The sequence below is a fragment of the Camelus ferus genome, chromosome 13 (assembly GCF_009834535.1).
Source record: "Camelus ferus isolate YT-003-E chromosome 13, BCGSAC_Cfer_1.0, whole genome shotgun sequence".
In the NCBI taxonomy this organism is placed as follows: Eukaryota; Metazoa; Chordata; class Mammalia; order Artiodactyla; family Camelidae; genus Camelus; species Camelus ferus.
In genome coordinates, this window is record NC_045708.1 from 16,487,970 (window position 1) to 16,512,276 (window position 24,307).

A 24,307-nucleotide genomic window follows, 5' to 3' on the forward strand; every position below is an offset into this window, starting at 1 on the left:
TTAATCAATATCTTTCATTTTATTCCATCTGTGGTCCCAAAGAATTGCATTAGAATTCCTCTGCAATCCTTCCCTCCATCAACAATTTCTCTTGCCTACTGTTTTAAGCCCTTCTAGTAGGAACTCAGCCTCCCTGATATGCAAAATATGGGTGTCCTGGAATCTTCAAAACATGGGGCTGTTTTCTTGCTGGAAATAATGAACTGTGAGATGTCAGTCCTATGCCTGGCACATAGTAAGGGAACTTTCCTCTCCTCCTATTAGCTTTGTTTATAATTCACTGAAGGGTATAAGGGTGTGGAGGAGACAAAGGAGCTGAACTGAGAGATGGCTGGGAACAATTTGGGGATAATAAAATCTTTGTGAATATCTTCCTTTTTCTTGGAATTGGGTTAGAATGGGACACTGCCTGCTTCCAGGGGTACCTCCAAGTAGGACTTCACAAGATGAGTAAAATTCTCTGAGGATTCTGTGTCTCAAGTGATTTCAACCACCTCTGTATTACCCAGGTACCTAAGAGGACACAATGGTTGTGAGTTGTGATTATCAGAGTGTCAGATAGGGCCACTGCTGTAATAATAAGATGCCCTGAGCTGGAGGCTTGTCAGTTACCTCTGCAAGAGGTGGATTAACATGCTTGATCCTCATGGCGTCACAGCTCTTGGTCCTCTCTGGGAAAGAGTGACCAGGAGGTAGGGACTTTCATAGCTCCAGAACCAAGGTGGCCCCAACAATTAAGCAGGAAGAAGGGCTGGCCAGCCATCCCATCTGATACCCTGAAACCCCAGGAGAATGATGTTCTCAGATTTCCTCTGAGTCCCTCACTGCTGAGCCTGAAAGCTCCTCCTGGTTCCTGTGGGCTCTGGAGAATGCAGGCTCTAAGCTGACATGTTGGGACGGTTGTCCTGACCTGCACTGAGCCTGTCTCAGACCTCTTGCCTCCTCCCACCTTACCACCCCTCATAAACTGTGTGCAGATGGGCATGGCCAGGCTACCCTTCAGGGGTCAGTGCCAACACTCATCAGTAGAAGGGGATAAGTGTTCAGACCTCTGGGGTTGGTTTAAGCAAGATAAGAGGGTCAAGGCCACAAAATCTTGTCCAGGGAGTGAAATGATTTCTGACTTGGCTTGTTTAAAACTGTGAAGGAGGCCTCATCAGCGATCAGAGCAATATAGAACTCTGGAGTCTGGCCCCTGGGTGATTTTCACATCAGCCTCTGTCTCAGTGACTGAAGACCGCGGGAAGTCTTCCTTTCCTTCAGGCCCGAGGCCCTTCAGGCGCTTCTTCCAGCGGGCCAGGCAGTGGTCTGCCGAGCTGCGAATCTCCCTACTCCTCAGGGCATAGATAATGGGGTTGACCATTGAGTTAGCAAGACAGAGTAAGGAGCAGAAGGCGAAGACCTTCTTGACCTGGTCACTTAGAGTGGTGGCCAGGCTGTAGACCATGAGGACCAGAACCGGGAACCAGCATATGAAGAGCACAGCCACCAGCACCCCCAGGGTCTTGGCCAACCGCACATCCAGCCTCATCCGGGCCATTCCTGGCACTTGCCTGTCCTGGTGCTCAGCCAAGCTGGCTACATGCTGATGGGCCTTCCAGAGGACATGCCCGTAGGTGTAGATGATGCCAGAGAAGAGGATGGCGATGAACAGGAGCCAGCCCAGCAGATAGTCATTGGGGATCAGGGGGAAAAGCTCAGAGCAGGGCCTGGGACAGCAAGTCCATCCCATGAGGGGCAGGTAGGAGACCAATGCTGAGAGGACCCACATGGTGCCAAGGGTCACCAGTGCCCTCCCACGGGTGAGTAGCGCTTTGTATGTAGGTGGGTAGCGTAGACAGAGGTAGCGGTCAATGGCGGTCAGGAGCAGGCTGCCTACAGAGGCTGTGAAGGTCAAAGTCACGCTGCCAATCTTCAGCAGGAAGACAGTTTTGGAATCCACACCGTGGAAGACGTGGAAATTTATAAAGTTGCAGGCGAAGATCACACTGGCCAGAAAGTCAGCCCCAGCCAAGCTGCTGATAAACAGGTACGAGGGCTTCTTGCGGAGCCGATGTGAGGACAGGATCAGGTAGAGCACAGCAAGGTTCTCCAGGGCGCTAAGCAGGCTCAGGGAGGTGCACAGCACTGCGATAGCTATCTTCTGGGAATTGCTCAGGACCATGTAATCCTTCATGGGGTTGAAATCCAAGCCATCCCGGGAGCCATTGGCTGCCTCTGTCTCCCAGCATCGCTCCATGGGGAGGGTCCCTCAGCTTCTGCTGGGCTTGCCAAGAGGCCCTTGCTGTAGTACAATGAGAAGAAGAAATGAGTCTTTTTCATTTTTTGGGAAGAGTGGGTTATTTATTTATTTATTTCTAGAGGAGTTACCAGGGATTGAACCCAGGACCTTGTGCATGCTAAGCACTCTCTCCCACTCCAAGTGAGTCTTTTTCAATCAGGGCAATAATGACCTCACTCATCACAGACTCTAGTCGAATCCTTTACCTGTGCGAGTCATATGTTGAAAGGATGATTTATATTTGTTGCTCTGTATTTTACCCTTTCTCCATCCATCCTAGAAGGGTGCTAGGTCTGTACTGGTTGCCTTAGGAGAGATCTGTGGGAATTCAAGAAGCAGAAGTGATCTGCAAGTTTTTTGGCCTTAAAAAAAGTCTCCACCTAAGATTTCCTTTCAAAAGTATACGAAATCTCCAAGGGTCAAAAGCCAAGAGGAAATCAAAACCAAGAAAACATGGAATCCAGAGTGAATTCCAGAGTGATGTTTACGCATTGGTGTTTTATTTTGCTTTGTTTGCCAGTTTTGGTAAGTAAGATGCTGAAATTTGTGGGAGACATGCCTTTGGTTTCATACCACTTGCTTTGCCAGATAAAACAGAGGAGTCTAGATATATTTGAATGTCAGATAATGAATCATTTTTTAGTATAAGTATGTCCTAAATATTGAGAAGAAAACCCAGGGCACCCAAATATTGAATGGGACATTATTAGATATTATTAGAAATCCAGCTCAAAATTTCTCTAGAGGGGAGTACTCTCTAGCCAGGTCACACACGATTTCCACATATAAAGGCCCATGGAATTTGAGCTCAAGATGCAAAATTACAAAATGCATAAGGAAACATGAATAAAAGTTAGCAGAAATGTCTAAATAAAATTAGACTTCCAAGGACTTCATGTAATTCTTGGGTTTATGTTATAAAATATGTTTAATATGATTAAACAATAAGGAATCAAAAAAAGTCATTACTTAATGAGAGACTAGGCAGATCTGGAAAAGGATCAAGTAGAATTTCTGGAAGTGAAAAGTAAAGTCATTGAAAAAAGAAATTCTCAAGCGTAGGTCACAGAGCAGAACAGACTAGTTGAAAAGCATTGATCTCAAAGGTGGAGCTGAAGAAACTTCTCAAAATGCAGCACAAGGATATAAAGAGATGGGAAATATGAAAGCGAGGTTAAGAGACATGAAAGGATGAATGAAAAGGTTTAAAATGGATTTAACAGGAGTTTCAGAAGGAAAGAATAGAATTGGTTTTAGGCATTGGGGAGGCCATATTCAAAGAGATGATGGTGGAGAATTACCCAGAGTTCTCTTGGACACAACTCCTCAGATTCAGAAATCACAGTGCACTTCAAGCAGAATTTCATTCACATGCATCATAATAAAACTCTAGAATGCCAAAGACAAGTGGAAAAAATTAAGAGCAATCAGAAATTAGAACACCTCCTCACACCATACTCAAAAATAAACTCAAAATGGCTTAAAGACTTAAACACAAGACAAGACACTATAAGCCTCGTAGAAGAAAATACATGCAAAACATTTTCTGACATAAATCTCAGCAATGTTCTCCTAGGGCAGTCTACCCAGGCAATATAAATGAAAACAAAAATAAAAAAATGAGACCTAATTCAACTTATGAGTTTTGCACAGCAAAGGAAACCATAAGCAAAACAAAAAGACAACCTACAGAACAGGAGAAAATATTTGCAAAACATGAGACTGACAAGGGCTTAAATTCTAGAATATACAAACAGCTCATACAACTTAATAATAAAAAAGCAAACAACTCAATCCAAAAATGGGCAGAAAACGCAAACAAGCAATTCTCCAATGAGGACACACAAATGGCCAATAGGCACATGAAAAAATGCTCAGTATTGCTAATTATCAGAGAAATGCAAATCAAAACTACAGTGAGGTATCACCTCACACCAGTCAGAATGCCCATCATTAAAAAGTCCACAAATGATAAATGCTGGAAAAGGGAACCCTCCTACACTGTTGGTGGGAATGTAGTTTGGTGCAGCTGTTATGGAAAACAGGAGATTCCTCAAAACACTGAAAATAGATTTACCATATGATCCAGCAATCCCACTCCTGGGCATATATCCAGAGGGAACCTTAATTCAAAAAGATACATGCACCCCAGTGTTCATAGCAGCACTGTTTACAACAGCCAAGACATGGAAACAGCATAAATGTTCATCGACAGATGACTGGATAAAGAAACTGTGGTACATATATACAGTGAAACAGTACTCAGCCATAAAAAATAATAAAATAATGTCATTTGCAGCAGCATGGATGGACCTGGAGATCATCATTCTAAGTGAAGTGGGCTGGAAAGAGAAAGAAAAATGCCATTTTATATCACTCATGTGGAATCTAAAAAAAAATAAGGCCACAAATGAACTACTTATTATTTATAACTTAGATGATTGATTTCTTAAATATGCCTAAGCACATTTGACTGTCCTTTATAATTGGATTACCGCATTCTGTTGATTCTTATTTTATGATTGGCTTTATTCCTTTGATAACTATATTAAGTTAAAAAAGTTAAAGCTCTGATCTGTTCTTAGAAACAATGATCAGTACATATATGAAACTAAAAAAATATGTGCAGTATATTATATATGTATTTACATGCAATATAATGTATATGTGCAGTCAAACTGTAATAATTCTACCTAATGAAACTGAAAAAGGAAAAAAAAAGAATAAAATAATGCCATTTACAGCAACATGGATGGGCCTAGAGACTGTCATTCTAAGTGAAGTAAGCCAGAAAGAGAAAGAAAAATACCATATGATAACACTTATATGTGGAGTCTAAAAAAAAAAGACGAACTTATTTTCAGAACAGAAACAGACTCACAGACATAGAAAACAAACTTATGGTTATGGGGAGGGGAAGGGTGTGGGAAGGGATAAATTGGGAGTTTGAGATTTGCAGATACTAACTCATATATATAAAACAGATAAACAAGTTCATACTGTATAGCACAGGGAACGATAATCAACATTTTGTAGTAACTTACGGTGAAAAAGAATATGAAAAGAAATGCACGTATGTTCATGTATGACTGAAGCATTATGCTGTACACCAGTAATTGACACAACACTGTAAACTAACCATACGTCAATAAATATATATATACTATAAAAAGAAAAAGAAAAGCAATCAGAGAGAGAAGACACACTATCAGAAAAAGGAATCACCATTACATTTAAAAGCAGATTTGCCAGTAACAATTATAGTAGCCAGAAGATGGAAGGAAAAAAGCTAAACTATCACTTAAAATAAAAAAATAGAAATAGAACTGTCCACCAATAGACCTTCACTGAAGGAACGTCTAAAGGATATGCCATCATTTAAGGAAATTCTAAAGGAGAGGGAGATTCTTCATAGCAGGAAGAGCGGAAAGGCAAGAAGGAACTGTGAACAAATGAGTTGATAAATTAATGTGTAAATAAAACAAATGTCTTTATAAAGTAATAATAATAATAAATGACTGAGTCTGATTTGGAGGATATAAAAACAAAGTGGAAGTGAAATTGTGAATGACAGTAACACAAGAATGACAAGTAACACAAGCCAAGAGAGAGCTGAATAGAGTTGAAGCTTTATTTAGGAAGTGAATAAAGGCATTGATCAAATTTAGGCTGTAAAAAATCGGGCATTGTCTCTTACTTGATTTACTATAATAGCTTCCTAACTGACTCCCTGCTTTTAACTAGGCCTGTCTAATTTCAGCACAACAGCCAGGGTGATCCTTTTAAAATATGTCAGATCATACCACTCCTCTGTCCCAAACCCCACATGGCACCTATTCCACTCAACATAAAAGTCAAAGTACTTACAATGGCCTAGAAGTCTGCATGTGTTCGGGCCCCATTATCACTCTGCCCTCCCTACTAACCATGCTTCCCTTGATCAACTAGTGTTGGCCACACTAGCTTACTAATGGATTCTCTCTCCTGCCACAGGGCCTTTGCAAAATCTGTTCCCGCTGCCTTACTCTTTTCTATGCTTGGCTCAATCTTACCTTCTTCAAGTTGTGGCTGAAATTTTGCCTTTTCAATGACATCTACCCTATCATCCTATTTAAAATTGTAACTCACCTCACCCTCCTGCTTTTCTGGTCCCCCTCACTCGGCTCTATATGTATTTTTTCCATATCACTTATCACTGAACATATAATTTACATAATTTACCTATTTATTATGCTTTATTGTTTATTGCCACTAGAATTTGAATTCCCTAAGGTCAAGGAACTGACTATTTTGTTTACTGATATAAGGACTTAGAATAGTTTCTGGTACATAATAGTTACTCAACAAATATTTGTGGAACTGAACTGCAGTGGAATTGAATAGTGAGTGATTTTTAGCATTCCTTTTTCAGAAGTTGATAGATTAAGCAGATAATATACTTGTTGATAGGACATATAAGATTTGACAGTGTAATTAACAAGCTTGACCTAACAGTTATATATGGAACTTAGCACCCAATAATTAGAGAATACTCACTGTTTTCAAGCAAATGTGGACACTTACCAAACCTGGCCTCATCTTAGGTGAAAAGCAAATCATAATAAATTTTTAAGTAATTTGTAACATACAAACCACTTTTTCTGACCACAGTGCAAGAACTTAAAAAATATAACTAACAAATTTCGCAGGTATGAAGCTTCTGAATCAAAAAATCATAAAGGAAGTTAGAAAATACTTAGAATTGTAATGTATTAAAATTCATGGATACTGAAAGGGAAATTTATAGCCTTACATGCTCATATAAGAAAAGAAAAAAGACTAATGAGCTAAACATCCAACTCACAAAATTAGAAAAAGAACAACAGCATAAATACAAAGAAGGCAGAAGACGGAAATAATAAGACCAGAAATTGATGACATGGGAAAACAATAGAGAGTAAAAAGCCCTGACAAAAACTGAAACTAGTTCTTTGAAAAGATAATAAAACAGACAAACCTCAGGCAAGTTTACTTAAAGAAAAAGGAGAGAACCCACAAATAAGAAAAATATCAGGCATGAAAGAAAAGGTATTGAACCTCAACAGATCCACAGAAATGCAAATTTCACTCCCATAGACTGGCAAAAAAAAATGAATGTGACAATGTCAGGCACTAGAGAAGGTGTGGAGCAAGAAATTTCAGCGCTGTGATGAGGGTGTCAGTTGGCACGAACACTTTGGAGAGCAGTTTGGTAAAATCTAACAATGTTGAAAATGAGCCCCTTCCCTTGGATACACCAATTCCACTCCTGAGAATGTGCCCAAGGAGACACGTACAAGTATGTTCATTTCAGCATTTTTGAAATAGCAAAAAAAAAAAAAAAAAAAAAAAAAAAAAAAAAGAAAAAAATGTCCATCAACTGTAAAATGGATAAATTGTAGTACATTCATAGAAAGAAATACACAAAGCAGTAAAAAATGAACTAGAACTATATGTATCAACAAGGATAAATCTTAACCACACAACATTGAGCCCAAAGTCCAATTCCCTTAGAAGAATGGAGAAGATTTATAACACAGATGAAGAGAATAAAACTTGTAGGCAGTAGCAGAGGAATTAGAGAAGTAGGAGGGAGGGCAGGGTTTTTTCCAGACTAGACTAGAAAGCAATGCCTTGACTGAGGCAAAAGCAAAAAAGAAAAGCGCTCTTTTATGTAGGCATTTCTATGTATTCTTTAGTGGTTTCCCGCCCCCTCTACCTCAAAACATTAAACATTAAGACACTAAAAAGTAGCTACTATTGAAAAATGGAAAAGTAGGCGCATGAAAATTCACAACAGTATTGGTTTAAATGTTTTATTTAAACTCAAGTAGAATTTTTTGGCACTCATTTAAATTTTGTGGCTGAGGTGAGCTCCCCGCTTTCCTCACCCTGGTCTTGAGAGAGGTTCTCAGGGAGTGGGTGTTGGGAAGAGAGAGGTCTGTGGCTTCCGGGGCAGAGGTGTCTTGCTGTATCTGGAAACTTCACGGCATTTCCTTTTCTTTCTTTTCTTTTTTAAGGTGGGGGAGGTAATTGAGTTGATTTATTTTGATGGAGGTATAGAGGATTGAACCCAGGAACTTGTGCATGCCCGGCACACCCTCTACCACTGAGCTACAGCTTCCCCCTCCACAGCATTTTCAAATCTCCCCTCACAAGGACCTCCAGGGTAGGGTGTGCTGATGCTCACTTTATAGAGGAAGAAGGCTTAGGAATGATGAGCTCTCTGAGCTTTTGGTCCTCAGTTTCCTTGTCTATAAAATGGGGATAATGATGGTAACCCACCCTAGCGATAACTCATGTTATGAGGGCTAAGTGAATTAATACATAAAATATACTTAGAAGAGAGCTTGGCACTGCAGGCACTTGCTGAGGATGACCTAGTTATTTAAGTGTGAGAACTGGGGTTCAACTCCAGCTCTGTCTACCTGCACCATAAACGTGGTTAGTCTGAATGGAGATGTGCCTTTTGTGTGAATACACACCAGATTTCAAAGACAGTATGGAAAAAAGAAGGTAAAAGAGCTCACTGATCATTTTTATATTGATTACCAGTTGAAATGATATATTGGGCTAAATAAATATTTATTTTGCCTGTTTCTTTGTATTTTTTTTTTTTAAGTGTGGTTACCAGGGCATTTTAAATGACAAGTAGCTCGTGGGACAGCGTTAGCCCAATGCAGCGCGCTGCACTGTGCTGACAGCAAGGTCAGAAGCGCACTCCTCCGCAGCCGCTGCGGGAGTCCCTGTGCAGCACTACTGGCTAACACAATTCCCCAAATAGTTCTGCTTTCTTGCACCTTTGCCCCCAGGGTTCCTTTCCCTGGCTCACCATTCTCCTGGACTCATCTTTTGCTCAGTGAAGGCTTGCTTGACCAACCCCCGCCACCACCATCCCGAGTCACACACCACGTTCCCAGTCTTAGTCTGCGTGTATTATAACCAATTCTGCATTAGTCTTGTCTCCAACCAGATTAATAAGTGCATTAACCAACACTGGTATGGAATCCAACTTCTACAAAATATTTTTCTTAGCCACAATCTAATGTAATCCGCATAATCACTGATGTAAGAATTACGATTATTGTGATTTCGTGGATAATGGAGGCTCAAAGAAGTTAAACTACTTGGAGGAGGAGTTTGTCAAGGTCAGGGACTGAGCCTTCATTATTTCTGGGTCTTCAGTGCCTTGCCCAATGCCTGCTACATGATGATGTTCAAAAACTGCTTAATGAATGGAATCCATTTGGATGGAAAGGGCTGTCTCCAAACAAATAGATCCCAAGTAAGAGTGTCAGGGAGAGGAAAGTACATCAAGTAGGAGATTCAAATCCTACCCCAGTGACCTTGTTCAAGATACTTAATGACTCGGTTTTCCCATTTCTCATCTGCAAAATGGGTTTTTGTGAGGATTTAAGTAAATTAATATAACCCATGGAAAGGCTTATTATTGTTATTATTATCATTAGGAGCATCTCCAAATGGGGATAATTCACCTGCTCAGTGAGGTTGTTGAGAACAATATGCCTAGTGTGTTATAAGAGCTTAATAAGTGGCAGCCTTTAATCCAGGGTTTTAAAAATTTTTAAGAGAGCAGAATGCTTTTTATCATCGATGGAACTCTTTTTCATAAATCAAGTAGAATCTGAGTTCATGTCACCTTTGTCCTCCCTTCTGGGCAGCTTAGATTCCTCTGTGGAGCCCTGAGGATCCAAGGAACAGACTGAAAACCTCTCATCTAATCCAACTCTATAATTTTACCATCAAGGGAACAGCCTAAGGGTGGGGATGTAATCTCCTACGGTTACCCAATGCAGAGCTGGAACATCACATCCCTCAAATCGCAATCAGAACTCTTGCTCTGTAAACATAGAGACGACCCAGGATTCAGGGTCTTAAGAGGAGCACCCTACCTCAAAAAGCTAAAAAGGGGTATTTCCCTGAGACCGATGCCCTTTGCTGAATGTTGCCACAGTCACCCCTGAGTAAGACAGGAAATGGTGCCAGTCAAGTCCTCAGCCCTGGACACGAATGAGTTACAGCTAATGTATGCCTTTGTCAGCTCCCACATCCCCACTCTGCCATTCTGGAAGCTTCCTCCCTGCACCTCTGCAGCCCAGGTCCCATCCCCCTCCCACCCTTTTCTCATAGTTCCCTTAGGAAACAGCCCCCTCCCATCAGAGAATGGCTTACCCCACACAGAGTCCAGCCTAGAAGAGGAATGCTGGGGTGGCAGTGGCCCGCATTTGTGCCTCACCCAGGCCTGGCGTGGCCACCAACCTGTGGTTTCTGTCCAAATTAAATCAGGGCAGGAAATGCAGTCATTTGAATGGAGGTCCTAACAAGACAACATCCGACAACAGGATGCACAGAGCAACAGGAAACCCAGCTCCCGGCCTGCCTTCCCTCTGAGCAGATAGAAATCCCTTTTGGAGTCAGAACTTCTGGCTTCCAGATGAGTTCCTCTAGGGCGAGGACTTGTCCAAATGCCCAACCCAGAGAAAGACTCAGTGTTTGCTGCGCTGCACAGCTCTTCCACTTCCACCTCTGCCATGGCTTGTCATGTGACTTTGGGCAAGTCCCTTCAACTTTCTGAGCCCCTCTTCTCATTTGTGAAATGACAGTGACAATGCCTGTCCCATTCTCCTTGGGAAAACCGAATCATCTGACGATTGCCACCATGGCTCTTTAATCTTTTCAGTAAGACTTTATGTCTGTGTGTTTGTTAGGGCGATATGGTTCGTTTGTTTTTTTTTTTAAATCAATGTGTTAGTGGAGTTCCAAATATTAGGAGCCACCGAGGCATGCAAAAATATTCTGTGACCTGATACTGTACAAATGTAATATTAAAAGAGAACCAACCAACCGAGTGCTTTCCCCACCTAAGAAAAATGCCAATGCCCCCCAGGCTATCTGACGCTCTTTCCCCAGAGAGTGCGTCCATGCTGCGGTGGGGATCCGGGGCCTGGAGCCCTGACTCCTGCCTGGTGTCTGGGAAGGGAAACTTGAGTGCTGGGAAACTCTCAGGGAAAGATACACCTGGGGTTTTTCCAATCTGAACTGAAAACGTGAAGTGAAAGCACGCTACAGTCACAGCTGGTCCCTCCGTGCTGCTGTGTTGAAAGCCTGAAGGCACCCGGGACAATGCATGAAGTAAGACAGGGTACGGCCCTGATACACCTGCAGTGAGAAGCTGAGATTGGAGGCCAAGAGCCATTATTTTGATCTCTGACTGGGCATGGGGATGCCTGGGTTCCAGTCCCTGTTCTGCTACTGAGTGACTTTGGGCAGGTCCCTTCTTCCTGGGTCTTTCTTTTCTCATCTTTGAAGTAGGTGGATTGACTGGGTCACGTCTTAGGTCTTCTCCTGGAAACTCACCATTTCGGCTTCCCCATGTCACAGGCTTGGCAACCAGATCTCCCTGGATTCAAATCCAGCTCTGTACCTTATGGGCTGTGTGATGTTGGGCAAGTTACTTCACCTATCTGAGTCTCTGTTTCATTCATCTGTAAACTGGGAGAAATACTATCCATATCACATTGTTGTGCAATCAAGTGGTCAAAATTTACTAAATGTATGGTGCTGGGCCTGGCTAATGAAAGGTAGGAAATATTCAATAGAGTTTGTTAATAGGATTCTTACAGGATTCCATGCTTGTCTTGTCCAAATCTCTTCTGAGAACTGAGGCAGGTAGAAAAGCTCTCCACTCATCCTCAGCTGACACTTTACTACCATGAAGGCCAGACCATCACATTAAAAAAAAACCCTGTTTGACTGGCATGAGCAATCCACCGGTAATAGACCAAGGTGACTCTCTTGTCTTGCTTCACAGCAGGCTGGGCTCTTGGCACTATGTCTTGTGGTAGGAAGGATGTCATGGGAACTTCCTTCCACATTTCTTCTCCTAGTCCCCCTCTGTGCTTGGTAGCCCTTGGCTGCAAGATAGTTTTCCGGAGTTCTGGGCTGTGGGCTATGTTTCTTTGCCCAAATCTTATTTTTTTCAGGCACTCTATCAAAAGCCACCTCCTCCAGGAAGTATTCTCTGGTTTCTCTTTACCTTACACCTCCAGGTGGATGAAACTCATTGAGTCCTTCTGCATGGATCACTGTCTACCTTCCTTGCATCCATTCCTCACCCTGCTTCCTGGACTATGAGCTTGTAATCTTGAGAGTAGAATCTGGGTCAAGGAGTGGAGACATCTTTGTATTCTATTCCCCCTCACACCAAAAAGAACCTCCAGTAGGTTCTTGGTTGAGATCTTTTCACGGAGGACCTGAGCTAAGCTAAGTAGCCCTCTGGAGATGGACTCAGCCCACAAGGCAATCTGATGCCCCCTGAGCCACCACTCCCTGTTCACAAGCCATGGCAGACATCACCCATCAGTCCCATCCTGCACCCTAAGCCTCACTCTGAGCTTCTCCCCATAGTGCTCCTGACCCACAGATCCAGATTTGCAGAAAGAGGCAGAACCACAAGCAGCAAGTCAAAAAGCAGAAAGTTAACTAGAAGATTCCAGGCTCTTTGACCTTGTAAACAGACCACCAGGATAGTCATTTCTAAAATGGTTTTGGCAGGGGAGGTGGGACAGCATGTGAGGAAAGGAACTTAAAATTTCTCAGGTGATATAAGTCACAGGAGAAGTTTACTGATGTGAGGCAAGGTATGGAAATTGCCCTGGGGCAGGGGTGAGGGGGTGGGGGGTGATGCACCAGGCTGCCAAAGGGGTTATTTCTCAAACTCATTTCTTTAGTCTATTCCTCCTGGGATTTCCAGCCCTTGAGCACAGGGCCTGGCACAAAGTAGGCACTTAAATATTTTAACTTATTGAATGAATGACCGAACAAATGTCTCTTAGGAAAAAAAGCAGATTTCTTCAGACAGACTTTCGTATTTCCTTTTGCTTCAGCTGCCAGGAAGCTCAGAGCTAAATGCAAAGCAGGCTGGCAGTCCTGGGTGATTGAGTCCTGAGGCTGGTTCCTCATTCACTTATTGCTCCTTTTACAGGTTTCCAGTGCTTTTCTTTTATTTTGACAGTCCTAATTCATAACATAGGCCACCTCCAGTCCTTTTAGGAAAGAATTTGTAATTTACAGACTTGGGACAAAAGATCATCATTAAGGTTTCCTCTATAATTCCTTTCTCAAATGTCTATTGGTTGTCAAAGAAACCCAGTCTCCATGAATCTGCCTTGTGGGGACCACGGATTCTGTCCTGAGTCTGCAGTCCACTCACCATGCCTCCTCTCCACCCAGGGGTCTGTGGGGTTCCCACCTGCTGCCTGGACACTCATTCTGCCTGGACTTTTCTTCCTCATTTGGCTGTATCATCTGTAGCCTCTCTCACGAGGAATTTAGCTGAATGATATCTGAGTCGTCTTTCTTCTGTAATGAAGGTTAAATGCCAAGGCTTTGGAATGAAGCGTTGCTGGATTCAAATCCCAACTCTGCCACTGATAAGCTGTGTGATCTTGGGGCAAGTTACTCAAACTCTATGAGCCTCACTTTCTTCATCTGTAACTGGGGAAACGAATACCTGTGTTCTTCTTCTTTTTTAACTGTTCACAAGTTTATTTCTGAGTTACAAATTTTTTTTCCCCTGTAATACCTGCATTCTTGATGTGCAGATTAAATAATTATTTAAAATAATGAAGCAGTAGCTTGGCTGCCTGATTGAACGATAGAGCGTGTGTTTGACATAGCAGAAAGAAAAGGGCCCCAAGTTAGGAAGCAGATACTCAGGGTTTGAGCCTGGCACTGGTTAATTCTACAGAGAAGCCGCTTGCTCTCTGTCGCCCCAGGACTGCCATCTGAAAGGAAGATTGGAGGATAGTGATGATGGGTGCTTGGCATTGTGCTAGCATTCTCTGCTCAGTATCTTATTTAAACCTGGTCTTATTATTATTTTCCATATTTGATAGATGAGGAAATTGGGGTCCATGGATGTTGAGAGACTGGCTGGGGCCACCAGGAACCTGTGCCCTTGTTCTCTTCTGAAGACCCATCCTATTGCTTTACATTCTTCACATCCTCCAAATACTTGGTAGATTAACTGACTAATCTGAAATCTGCCCACAGGACAGTTTTGTAGAGTGTTTTCAAATATCTTTTTCCTCTTTTCAACCACCTTATATTCCAGCCACTTCTTTTTTAGAGAATGGACGAGTAATGCCCATATTCATATCATACTTGACAGTTTGCACAGCAGGGGAGGCCTCACGGCTATTATCTGAGGCAGGTAGCGTTCCTTGAGCAAATGGGTTCAGAGAGGGCAAGTTACTTGCCCCAAATTCACAGCAAGTGGCAGGTGAAGCTAGGACTTGAGCCTTTGTGTTATGACAAAGTCAAGTTGGTAAAGGGACAGAATCTAACGCATGACCCTGCCCACAGTGACACCAGACACAGGCAATCTTTGTCTTCAGTCCCAGGGGCAAATCACATCTCTTTTCTCTTTTTGGCTTTGTCCTCTTCTGACCAGTTTCGCTCAGTCATGCCTCCATTGCTACCATTAGCTGGCTTAGATTTTGGTCCTGTCCCTACCAGCCTGGTGAAGTCCTGATCTCCTCAGCCCCCAACAGATTTTCCAGGCAGGCTGAGTTCTAGTCCTGCCTCAGCCAAGCATTATCTTTGTACCCTTGGATAAAGTCACTTACTTCATTCACTTCTTTTCCACAGTTTCCTCATCTGTGAAATGGGAATAACAAATAGTACCTATCTTATGGGTGGTGAGGAAGCAGGAGGATTAGTTGGGATAGTGTCGTGCTTAACACAGTGCCTGGCACACCATAAGCCCTTCCCCAAGGGCAGAGGATATACATGTAAGATGTATGGGTACTATAGCTGTCTCCTCACTTTCTCAAGTTCTTTGCTAGTTGGCAAGGAGTAAGAGTGACAATGTCATCTCTGCTGTGCCCTTGGGCTGGTGCTGAGGTAGTCAAGGAGGGAAGTGGGAGGCAGGGGTAGGGCAGCGTTAGGAGAGTGGAGGGAGAAGATCCTGTGTTCATTTGGGATTTTTGGAGCTGAGTGAACAGAAGGCTGAGAACGTGCCTGACTGATTCCTAACCAGCCCGGGGTAAAGAAGTCAGCCTGTAATCATGACAAGATCCCAAGGCCAAGGAGACAGGAGTTTGGATTCTGGTTCTAGTTTTGGGTAGAACTGAAACCTAAGATCCTCAGGCAAAACAGTCCCCTTCTTGGGAGGGTCTAGCTCAAGTGGTAGAGCACATGCTTAGCATGCATGAGGTCTTGGGTTCAATCCTCAGTACCTCCTCTAAAAAATAAATAAGTAAATAAATCTAATTACCCTCCCAAAAGTTAAACAAACAAACAAACAAAAAACCACACACACACACACAAACCAGTTCCCTTCTCAACATCCATCTGCACCAAGAGGATATCTCTTGAGATCTCAAAAACTTTCCAATTGTAAATTGTGCAATTAACCACACGGGGTGGGGCGGGGCAGAGGTGGGGGTGGGTGGGGGGATTTGTCAGGTTGCAAAAGAGCTGGCTTGAGAAAGCCTAGAGCCACAGTTCTCAAACTTCATGGTCTCAGCACCCCTTTACCATCTTAAAAGTCATCCAGACTCCGAAGGGCTTTCCCTGATGTAGGTTACATCTTTCAGTGCTTACTGGATTAGAAAATAAAGCTGACAACTTAAAAACTATATTTAATAAACCTGTTGCATGTTCATAGAAATAATATGTTTTTAATGAAAATAATTGGAGGGGACAGCAAACCTCTTTATTGTCTGGCGGCTGGCTGGATTCTCATCTCTGCTTCTGCGTTCAGTCTGCTGTGATATGTCACTGTGGTTAAAGTGTATGAAGAAAATGAATTTGTCCCCGTCCCCTAGTGCTTCCTTTGTGGCAGGCACTGCAAGGAGGCTTTTTCACCTGCACTGTCTCCTTTATCCTGCAAACGGCCCTTGCTGGTAGACTGTCTTATTTTCACTGTCTTAGAGGTGAGGAAGCTGAGGCTCAGCTAGATGGATTTGCCCAAGGCCACGTGGCTGCTGGGTGGCAGAGTCAGAACTCACAGGCAGGCTGCTCTGTGCTCTGCACAGCTGGGGCCCCAGAAGGCAGGTGGGCCCAGATGGAGGGGGACGAGGTCTCTCTCACACTCTGGGCAACAATCTCTTCTCTGGTCTCCTTTCCTCCTTGGACCATTTTCTGTAACCAGAGCCTCCAACACCAACCTTAGTGGCCAGGGCTCTGGAACGCCAGCTCCCAGAGAGCAGGTGCTCACTGTCTGTCTTGTTCGCTACTGTGTCTCAGGTGCCTAGAACGCTGCCTGGCACCTGGCAGCTGCTCAAAAAATATCTGTCAGATGAATTAGTCAAAGGAGTTCTCTGACACTTGTGAAAATCCTCAAGGAGGGTTACCTTCAACAAGATTCTCAGAGTAGATGCAACTGATTGATTTCTAGGGGAAAAGATGGCTTGACGGAATATATATCAGCAAGAAGGGCATCCTGGACTAAGGTTTCAAAACTGACTCTCAAAGGATCTGTGGCAAGAGGACTTAGGAAAAGCCTTTGAGAGCGTGAACTGCCTCGCCTGGAACATATGGGTGAGAGTGGGATGGGGGACTGTACCTTAATACCAATTGCTTGCAGTGGGCCACGCACTGGGCTTCTCATGTAAACTCAGTTACTCCTCACAACAAGCCGGGGAGGGTGGTGCTGTTCTCATGTGGTCTCTCTTTCACAGTCCAGGAGACAGAAGCACGTGGAGATGAGGTCACTTGCCTGAGGTTATACAAAGGGGCAGAGCCCAATTTGAACCCAGGTCCAGGCCTGTCATCCTCACACCTCCTGCTCCAGGTTGCTCAGCTGGATCCCACAGCTTTCTCCTGGGGACCTTTATGCTTTCTGGGGGGAGCTTTTGACTTCCTGTAAGTACATAAGGTTCCCTGTTTCCTACTTCACCAGATCCCAGGGTTCAGAGTCCCAAGAGAAGCACTCTGGGTCTCTGCTCATTGTCTTCATTTTTATAATAGGAACTAAAAGGCTTATGTTCCTCTTTCAAAGAAAATTTTCAGAACTCAGTCATTAAAGTCTAAATGCCTGATAAGACTCTCTGGCTCTCCCTTGCCAGGCAGGTAGCTTGCTGCTGCTGAAAACTTGGTCTGGAGTTACTGGGAAGTGTGGTGAGGGAGCAGGTGGGTTTGGGAGCACTGCTAAAACTGTTCAAATTACACCTAGAACTGGCTAGTCACCCCTTCTGCCCATGAAATGCTCTCCTGTAGGACAAGCGTGTAACCAGGGAGATGGAGAGGCCCTTGAATGATGACTTTTGACGGCAGCTTCTCTGTATACAGCAGAGCATAGGAGAAGGTTAACCGCACGGTGGCTCTTCTGAATCCTCTGTGGTTTCCCTGCAGGCTGCTCTACCTCTTCCTGGCGTGGCCAGATCCCAAATGTGGGGTCCCCATCTAACTTTGATTCTGATTGTTTCTAGGGTTACAGCAGTGAGGGCGGAGGTTACAACTCAGGCTGGTTCCCAGAGCAGAGGCGGGAGTGGTGGGGTGATGATGCGGAAAACCCTGGAGGCTCAGCTCTTGAAACACGCTGGCGATCATGGCAAAAATAGAAAGTTACACTGAAAGGGCGCTAACTGTATACTGTGTGCCAGACACCGTGCTATGCGCTTGACGCATTAACTTATATACTCCGCATTACAAGCCATATACTCTACATGACAAGCTAGTGAGGGGACTGGTATCACTCCCATCGTACGATTGGGGAAACTGGCACCAACAAAGAGACTGAGTAATAGGGCTTCAGGCTACTAAGATCTGTGGGTGGTGATAGAGTGGCTGGAGGGTCACAGGGGCAGCTGGACAGAGGCTGATGATAAATTAATCTTGGTGTGGGCACTCAGGCCATGGAGAGATGAGGAGAGGCCAGAGATGGGCCAGACATCTGCGCAGGTGACCTTCACCCACGCTCCACAGTAGCCCTTTAGGACAGAATGAATTAATGTGCATCTGGGGGTACCATTTCCGGCCTGGGATTTGGGATCAGATCCAGCAGCACGGATTCCTTCAGTACACTAACCGACAATGGGGCCTGGATTTCTATCTCCTGCTTCTGTGAAGAGAGCTGGTTAACTGGTCAGGATCAGCTTAGAATAAGAAGGGAAAAGATAGACAGAGATTTAAGAGACAGCCCTGAGTCACAGTTGTGAGTTTTGATTCTACCCCTTATTAAATCTGTGGTCTCTTGGGCAAATTACCTCACCATCCTAAGCCTCAGTGTCCTCATCTGTAAAATGGGGAGAATGAAATTATCTCCGCTCAGGGCTGTTGTGAGGAGTGAAGGGGGTGGTGGCACGTAGAAAATGCATAGCACAGTGCCTGGCTGGCACTTAATCCATTCTCGATAAATGTTAGCTACTGTGTTTCTTGTTTTTGTGTCCATTTCCTCTGTCAGTTTACTAAAGGATCACATCCAAAATCTAAAGAATAAAATAAAATAGAATGAGGTGATAGGACTAAACCATCTCTTTTGACTCAGGAACTATCTCACAGTAACATATAATTTTACACACCCTGCTGAGGATTATTTGGACTATGTCAATAATGTTCTATGGTCCATGAAAAGGAAGTGTTTTTAAGTCAAGTGTACTATTTTTAATAAGCGTATTATTTCAAAAATTTCCCTAGCATTTATTTTATTTAAATCATATGCATCATGTGTGAAAACAAAGTTGACTTCTCCCCACTTTCTCAGTGGCATATGTGCTTGATTTACTTTAAATTCACCACATAAGAAAATGCATGGTTGCTGGACAAACTTTAAAGTGATGTCTTATTGGGGAGCTAAATGCACATTAAGATGGACTGAAATGTAACAAGAGGACAGAAATCACTCTCATGAGCGGGGGGGTTTGCATTCTTGCATTTGATGCCTGAAAAGATGATCTGTACCTTTTAAAAATAATTTGATGTTTGTTATATGGCAAGATAAGATAGATCTCAGGTCCCTATTTGCAAGCACCCCTCTGCATAGGCCTTGCAGGTATAGCTCACCTCTACGCCCAACACAGGGCAAGAAAACACAGGCCAAGAAAGAGTACATATTATCTTCTCTTTTTAACAATCTTTGAAATTTTGTGACTTACAAGAATTCACTGATAACCAGATTTTACCAGATAAATGCAATTTATGAATCTTGAAGCAAATTTGCAAAGGGGGCATCATCTTCTTTCTAGTTCCCAGTACTTTCAACCTCAGAGTTCCCTTTGCTTCCTTTCATTAATCATTGGTTCATTAAAGGTATAAATGAACCAATATAAGATTAAGAATAAGACCATTGTAAAACCATGTACCAGCCAAAGCCAAAGTGGATTTTGCAGCCTGCTTGGGAGTCATTAGGTTATAATTTGTTTGATCACACTAACTTTCTGGGATTCTTCCACTTATCTTAAGAGGCTCTTACACTGAGAAAATATCTTTTAAATACCAAGATAATTATTCACTAATTTAAAAAAATGGAAACATTCTAATAATGTGAACCTTCTGGTAGACCTCCTTCCCTGTTGGGAAAAGCTGGTGGAAAGTAGTGAACAGGCAGACCTGGGCTTGACTCTTGTCCCTACCATTTACCTGCTGTGTCTGAGCCTCAGAGGCCTCATCTGTCCAGTGGGTATTATTGACACTGGCCTCATGTGAAGACTTAGAGAAGGTCCATGAAGCACCTCACTACCCACTGGCCCTCAGCAGGCTCCTAACCCCTGCCGTTGGCTCCATCAGGTTCCCCAGCACCCAGAGAGATTCACAGAGACAAATTGAGGACTGACTCATTGAGTTCCGACAGAGGCAACACCGTGAACACAGCTGTGGTTCTCAAAGAGGAACTTTGGGGTGGCCCCAAACCCCAGGGAGAGGAAAGCAGGGGGACTGTGGTGGGAGAGGCTGCCTCTGACTCACAGTGTGAGCAGATCAAGGGGCCTCCCCTGTGGAGGTGGGAGCAGGTGGGGGAGGAGAGGAGAAGCAGCAAGACCCACAGGATACCCAACCCACCCACGCAGTCACTTCTGCCCGAGGCCTCACCAGCATCTTCCCCATCTGGATAGGACGCCAAGAGCCTTCCTCCCCACGCTTGGGTCTAATGACTCTGGGGAGGCTCCTCCCCACATGATCTACCTCCTTGATCTGCCCTGGTCTGCCATTTTCTTTCCTTTGGGGTCTTCGCTGCCTAGGAGTGAGGGCAGGACACACCCCATCTGTGTGGACCCTACCTCTCCAGGAGATGGTGGAAGAGGCAATAGTGGTCTTGCCCTTTCCTGACCTCTGCTGAGAGGGGGCTGACCATTCCTCGAGCCTGCAGAGTGCTCACGAGGCGCTTTCCACACCCGCCCTCCTGTTTGGTTCTCACCACAACAGAGTGCGGTTCTGGATTCAGACCGACCTGGGTTTGCGTCTTGGCTTTGCCGTGTGACCAGCTGTGTGACTGTGGGCAAGGTCTCACACGCGTGTGAACTTGTTTCTCACCTCTCAAATGTGGGTAGCGGTGGCAGATTCCTCACGGGCTGCGGCGAGGATTGACGAGGTGAGGCCCCAGCAGGTAGCTCGAGGACGCTCAGTAAAAAGCTTCAGAAAATAAACACGCACCCCTTTGAGACAGGCAGGTAACGCAACTATAGTTTCATTTTTAGAGTTGAAGAGACTAAGTTTTAGAAAGGCGATGTGACTCAGCCAAGGTGAGCTGACTAATGAGGGAGACTAGAAGATTCGGTGATTGACAGTATCAGCTTTGGGGCCCACAGAGCAGGGTTCGACACGGGCTCCACTCCTCCTTGGCCACGTGATCTTGAGTGAGTCCCCATTGACTTTGAGCCCTGGTTTTCCTTCTCTGTGAGGTAGGACAGCCTGTCTCCCTTCAAAGGGCTCCCTCGGTGTCTCCTGGCTTGGGGACTTTTGGCAGGGGTGCGAGGAGAAAGCAGAAGCTATTTGAAGACAGCCCTTCTTCCTGTCCTTTGTGAAAACCTCAAGGTTAAGCTGGTGTCCCAGGTGGGTGGGGAGAGAAGAGCCTGCATCTGTGACCCAAAGCCAAGGAGAAAGGAGAGATGGCCCCACACAGGAAAGGGACCAGAGGTCATGGGTCCCTTGCTTTCTGGCTTGGAAGTGCCTTGGAGAGATGGCGGGACCTCTGGGGGAAGTTGCCAGGTGGCACACACTGGAGACTGAACCAAGACACAGTGGATTCGAGTCAACAAAGAACCCGGACTCCAGGCATGCCAGGGAAGTGGACAGGGCTGGACTTCGGGGAATTAAAGCCCTTTGGACAATGGACATTCATCCATGGGAGGAGCTGGGGTAGCTTCTCTCACTGTGTGCTCTTTAGGTGACCCTAAGAGTTGGTGTGTGATGCTAGAAGGTGGGGATGAGGGCCGAGGGAAGCTCAGTACAGTCTGAGTTCAATTTCTGACCAGCCTAGTAGGATGAGTGCTCAGAGACTAACTGAATATGCTTTAGTAAGAATGAATAAAAGAACCTTTTATGCACATCTGAGAGCATGGGGTCAGATTAACAGAGGCAACAAGCTGAGGAGGGAGGAAAAGAGACTGGCACTGGAATGTTCTGCTCAGCTGAGCCTGGCCATCATTCTCCTGCCTTAAACTGGCCTTAACCAGCCAAGGGTAATGGATGTGCTTCATTGATAGAAATTGATGCTGGGGCCCATGGCAGGTTAGAGGGCCATCTCTGGGTGAGCCACAGGGTGGTTACAGGGCTGGGACCAGTGTCATCAGGATGCTACCTCCCAGGACCTCCCCACATTCCTCCCCAGCCCCTCCTCCACATCAGTCCTGGTCTTCATGCCCCGAGGGTGTCTACTCACCACCCATTCTAAGGGAAAATAGCCCCCAGCTCCATGTACCCTCATCTCTAATCCACAGCAAGGGCAGATGGGGTGAAGCTCAGAATCTCTACTTCAACAACTTGCTGAGCCCAGCGCTGGTGCCCATCCTGGTGCCAGTGTCATCCAGGTAACCCTCCCACAAGCCTATGAGCGATGGTCTCAGGCCCAAATTTCTCAGAAGAGGAAGCTGAGTGGGAGAGAAGTGGAATGGTTTGTCTGAGGCCATAGGGTTACCAGCGGCAGCACTGGGGTTCACCCCCGGCACACTGGTCAGCACTACTGTTCGTGCAGTGGAACCTCCAGGGAAGTGGACCTCTGGCCTCCTGAGCTTACTGCGGACTAGACTGTACTACCGAGCTGCCCCAATTGGGCAAGCTGCGTCTCCCTGTGGTCAGTTTCCTCACCTGTAAGACGAAGGCCAGGACTTACCATATGGTCTCTAAGGCCTCTTCCAGCCCTAGTCTTTTGGGGTTCTTTCCTGGCCCACTGTCTTCTATTTAAGCCTGCATCTTGTAAGTGGTTGGAGAGTGGGCTGTGGAGCTGGAGTGCCTAAGTTCAAGCCCAGCGCGCTCGCTTACTGCCCTTGTGACCTCAGGTAAGTCACTCAGCCCTCGTCTGTAGAGTGGGGAATGCTGATCACACTTACTGCAGACTGTGGTGAGGGTGAAATAAGTTAAATCGTGAGAGGCCCTTGGAGCAGCACCTGCAGGCTGGGATGATCACCCTCTGTCCTGACTTTGATGGATATGACAGCTGGGAGCTGCTTCTTGTCCTGTTGGAGGGTGAGGATTGCACCAGCCCTGAGCCTTCCCAGGGCTGGTCTTGGAAAACCTCAGGAATCCTCCTAGGACGTCTATCCCCTGGCCCTGGGGCAGCCCCATCCAGCCTCTTACAATCCCGGAGGGCCGGAGTCAGGTAAGAATTCAGGTTTTCTGGGATGAGGAAGAAGCCCAAAATAAAATAACAACAAAAAAAGCTACTCACGGTTGCCTGTGGCTGAGCTCCCTGACCCTGCTGGGCGCTGGGGAGTCCCAGTGGTGGTGTGTCTAAGGCTGGGACCTGGGTTCCAGTCAGAGCTCCAGTTGGGCTTCTGCCCCCAAACCAGCTTTCTCTTGCTTTTGCTTTCTCACAGATGAGTGAGTGTGGGTTGCTCTGGCCTTCCGTCCCTGTCACCACTTCCCCTCCGGGTCCCCAGTGCCACAAGATTCTTGCCCTTGCAGTTCAACTGTTTCTCATAATGTTCTCTGGCCAGGGTAAAGGCCCTGGAGTCCAATCCAGCCTAGCTGTTACAACTTTGAACAATTCACTCAACCTCCCTAAACCTTAGTTTCTTCATCTGTAAAATGGGGATAATGAACCAGCCTTATACAGATCAACTAAGAGAACATTCCATTCTAGTGTCTCTTCCCCACCAGACCAAATCTTTGAAATCCAGATGCCTGTAGGCACCAGGCAGATAACATAAATGGGTAGAGGGTGCTGGTACGGGGCAATAGGGAGTGGAGGGGACTGTGGGGAATGAGGGAACATCTCTAAGCTCCAGGCAAACCTTGCCACTTGGGAGTGCAGACCTAAATGCCAGATGTTCCAAGCATTTGGAAGATGTGCCACATTTTCCAAGAGATACTAGAAATCCTGATTTTTATGTAACGGCTTCCAACTTTAGAATGTTGACCACAAAGTCAAATCTTTTAAAAATGCTATGTGGGGCAAATCAAACACCATTTTCAGTGTATGTTTGCTAGACCATGAGCTGCCTGAGGGCAAGGAGTGTGTCTCTAATGCCCAGTCCTGACATAGTTCAAACTGTTTTTACACCTGTTATCACATAGAATATTTAACGAGAATCTACTTCTCCCTTGGGACACACAGATGAGTATGATAAAGTTCCTGCCCTCCTAAGGTAATGACCTTGTTTCATCTCATCAGATCTTTTCACGTACTGCTCCCCAAAACCCAGGCCCCAAGGGATAGAGCTGGGCCAGTAGTTCTCAAGAAGAGAGATTTTGCCCCCAAGGTAGAGTTGCTAGATTCAGCAAGTGAAAATACAGGATGGTAATATTTGAGACATACATATAGTAAAAAATTATTTTTTGTTTCTCTGAAATTGAAACTTAACTTGGAATTCTTTTTTTTTATTGAAG

At 44.8% G+C, this 24,307-nt stretch overlaps 1 protein-coding gene across 8 annotated transcripts; it reads right to left on the minus strand.

Annotated features, from left to right (window-relative positions):
- CNR2 (cannabinoid receptor 2) lies at positions 1–23,268 on the minus strand. Of its 8 annotated transcripts, XM_032495465.1 has the most exons (4): positions 10,493–11,257; positions 3,583–3,670; positions 2,488–2,599; positions 1–2,284 (listed from the first exon to the last, which is right to left on the minus strand). In XM_032495465.1, exon 4 carries the CDS (start codon positions 2,237–2,239, stop codon positions 1,157–1,159), a length of 1,083 nt encoding a protein of 360 aa, XP_032351356.1. In that variant the 5' UTR covers positions 2,240–2,284; positions 2,488–2,599; positions 3,583–3,670; positions 10,493–11,257; the 3' UTR covers positions 1–1,156. The 8 variants fall into 8 exon arrangements, with proteins under 8 accessions (XP_032351356.1, XP_032351357.1, XP_032351355.1 ...); XM_032495466.1 differs by lacking the exons at positions 2,488–2,599; positions 3,583–3,670; positions 10,493–11,257 and adding exons at positions 20,795–20,893; positions 23,148–23,268; XM_032495464.1 differs by lacking the exons at positions 2,488–2,599; positions 10,493–11,257 and adding an exon at positions 23,148–23,169.
- Between the last annotated feature and the right edge of the window lie 1,039 nt (positions 23,269–24,307).